Below are 3,278 nucleotides of genomic sequence, written 5' to 3'. Positions count from 1 at the left end.
GCTCGAGATACGTTTTTACGCCATCGAGATCCCTTCGTGTACCATCAGCCCATGAGACCTCATGCGGGGACAGGTAGAGCACAGTCAACTTACCACCGGAGCGCCGTGTTCTGCTCCGTGAGCCGGTCGATCTGCTTTGATGCAGAATCCATCTGCTTTTCGAGTTGCGAGTTGCTTTGCTGTAGCAACTCTCTGCTTCCCTCTAGCGCAATTACTTTCTCCTCCAGGCAGTCAATCCTGCCTTGATAGGAACCTGACTTCTTTTCCAAGTCAAATGCTCGAGCATCCAGCCGAGTAGAACAGAGCTGGAGCTGATCTGTCTAATATAAGATCCAAGTTCGGCTCAAAGGAGTATTTATTGACGTTAGCGAACAAGTCGGAGGAATCAGCTGTCATCTGTTCAGACCCTAGGTTGTTTCGATATAAGATCGCCGGTGTAGGGCTCGAAGGAAAGGTCCATTCTCCCAAGTAGCATTAGGGTTGTCAGGGCCACCAGCGCAGAGTGCAACTTCGCTCTCTGGAGGCGTGATGCTGTAGATACTCATACCCGGACGGCAAGACTGGTCATCCATCGTTGTACGAAGTATCTCCCAAGCAGTCCTCTAGCTTGACCAAACAGGTTTTATACTATACATTACTTAGAATCATCCTTGCGCAGTTATCGTCGAACATGCTTCGTGGTCTATGCTAACGATGTGCTACCAAAAAAGATTACGATTTCAAAGGCGTCCGCGTGCAATACAGTATGATGCTATATTTAGAATTATGGCGCAGATATCTTCATCGTCATAAGGACGGTGTCTCTTGGCTGACAGATCTGAAGATGCTGGTAAGATGAAGGCGCTGATCATCTGGGAGAATGTACTAACAAGGCCAACAGGACCAGAACTACCCCATTCCGATTCACGTAACTCCAAAACTATTCGAGACTTGCCCCCGTTCCAAGAAGTTTAAATTGGTTCAGAGAAGAGATAGGGTAGCCGATGATGTGAATGTATGAGCAGCAAGATCTCCGAGAGATTTCGCACAGTCCGTCATAGATATAAAGCTCAAAGGCATCCGAAAACCATTCCGCCATTTATGACGCTTGGAGAAGTCAGTCTCATGTATTATATTCTTAGGCGCTCTGTAGCCGGCATATGCGGCTTGTTTATCTTTTCGGTTGAGCGCATGAACACTTGCTGGTCGACCAGGTATCTCACGTCGGTATGGTGTGGGTAGAAAGTGAACGTAGGAGAGGAGGGCGCGCAAGGATTCGGCATAGTCGAGAACTGGCTGTTGAACACTGCTACACTGCGACTCCTTTTCTCGAGTCGCGAGACTCAGCCTGCTGCCAATAAGCATACCACCTCTTCGACGAGCTCCGCGGCCCGCGTAAGCAGACTTGAGCCGACTTCGACGTCGACTTCAACTCCGCACTGCACGCCTGCCGGGGCATATGCGACACCAACCTCTCTATCCGTCGTTTCGCCAACTGCGACCTCTGCTCATCAATCTCCTACGTACCAGCTCCTGCATATATCAAATCTGCAACCTTTTCCACATTCTCTATCTATTCAGCCCCTGCAACAACCTAAAAAGCTTCACCATAACAACGCCTTTCAACCCCTATCTTTCGGTGCCCATCATAACGGTCCGCCTCACTACAACTCAGGTCACTCTGGATTGCCTTCTCCACCTCTACGAAGCCTCTCCATCAAGCGCACAGCATCACAAACGCCACTAGTCGATGAATCGCCGCAGAACAATCTTAGCTTCAAAGAAGAAATGTGGCAGAAGATTGCACCGGAGATGGGTGTTCCGTGGCGCTCTGCTGTTCTAACTAAACGCTGCTGCCACGGCTGGACTAGAGGCTGCGTCTACTTCACTCTCATCCCAAAACTCAGAGTCGGAAAGATCCGAAGCACCGTGTATAAGACTTTGAATCTTTACTACTAGAGAACCGACCAGATCGCACGATTAATGCGGACGAGGAACAGCTGAAAATCACATTCACTGCTCTCGTGGAAATTCTGTCTGGAGAACTTCGTTGATTATCAGATAAATGTCCTGCGCTATACAATGGGGCCCACGGTTCCATAGCAGCAGGTTCGCAAAGCCCATAGTCAATCAAACTTCGCTTCTCTCTCTCTCATCATGTCCATGGCCATCTTGCCACCGTCTTATAGAGTTAGTCGAGTGCATATATCAAAGTTGGCAGTCTTACAGTCGCGTAATAACCCCCAATATATAATTGAATACTATCCAACTTAAGGGCAATAGAGCACTTCGCCAACCTCTCATGATAATAGCGGTTGGGGATAAAGTTTGGTTGTCGTGGGACTAGGAAGACTGGAGATACACAGCAGTGGGTAAGGACGGGGGAGGGGGGACTACGATTGTGGACTCGGATTCTCCAGTCCCTCATGCACTCAAGTTTAAGTGATACCAACGCAGACACCCACCGTTTCGGCGGTAGGCGATCTGGTGGGATCTGGCGCTATTGATACTTGTGTTGAGAATTATAATTAGCAACTGTCGTCGATCTACCGCAGTCGTATCTGCACTGAATCCATGGTCGACTCAGAGCTAGACGCTACTTTACCTCTATACAAGTGTTCGAAATGCTGCCTCTGGGCCTGACACAATCATGGGCTGTTCAAGCACGGACAAAAAACTCCTCAATAAAGTTAACATCGCCTTGCCCTTTCCAGGCGACCGTGCAAGGCCTTCTCTAGGGGTGTCTATGCTAAAACCAGTGTCCTCCTAAGTGCTCCCGACTTGAACTGTACATATGCACTTCAACGGTACTATATATATATAAAATAAAGATAGCGACGTCTATATAGCTAATACTGTATATTTATTACTCGTTAACTTCTTCCTAGTTATCTAGGGGTTAAGTACTCATGTTCTAGTTATATTTCTCCATAGTAGGCACTTCCATAGCCTATTTTCGAGCCTATGATTATAATATTAGACGCGACGCGTATATTACGTGATAATAACGCGATAATGACGCGCTGAGGCCGCTAATAATCTAAATTTCGCGTTCCGAAAGTCACGAATGGTAGATTAGACCTTCTCCTCCTTATTTTAGTACGTGTAAGGGACTTTAGGCATGGTGGTATTATTATATTTAAATATATTATCTATATAGTACCGTTGAAGTGCATATGTACATAGGTTACAACTTCGAAGTGCGTGGGACGGGTAGTATGCTAGGAGGTATTGAACAAATTGAGATTTTGTACTCCTGAATTGCCAAGGACTCGATTCTCCGACAGCCGTGAGCAATA

At 47.2% G+C, this 3,278-nt stretch overlaps 1 protein-coding gene across 1 annotated transcript; it reads left to right on the top strand.

The window, feature by feature from the left end:
• Nucleotides 1-1,321: 1,321 nt before the first annotated feature.
• EJ05DRAFT_481078 (uncharacterized protein) lies at nt 1,322-2,246 on the top strand. Its single transcript, XM_033744989.1, has 2 exons — nt 1,322-1,407; nt 1,497-2,246. The coding sequence occupies exon 2, from the start codon at nt 1,768-1,770 to the stop codon at nt 1,936-1,938; it is 171 nt and encodes a 56-aa protein (XP_033595167.1). The 5' UTR covers nt 1,322-1,407; nt 1,497-1,767; the 3' UTR covers nt 1,939-2,246.
• The last annotated feature ends 1,032 nt before the right edge of the window (nt 2,247-3,278 follow it).

This window comes from Pseudovirgaria hyperparasitica, assembly GCF_010093815.1.
Source record: "Pseudovirgaria hyperparasitica strain CBS 121739 unplaced genomic scaffold EJ05scaffold_35, whole genome shotgun sequence".
In the NCBI taxonomy this organism is placed as follows: domain Eukaryota; kingdom Fungi; phylum Ascomycota; class Dothideomycetes; order Acrospermales; family Acrospermaceae; genus Pseudovirgaria; species Pseudovirgaria hyperparasitica.
The sequence above is the reverse complement of the archived record's forward strand: the minus strand, read 5'-3'. Positions and strand labels throughout refer to the sequence as shown.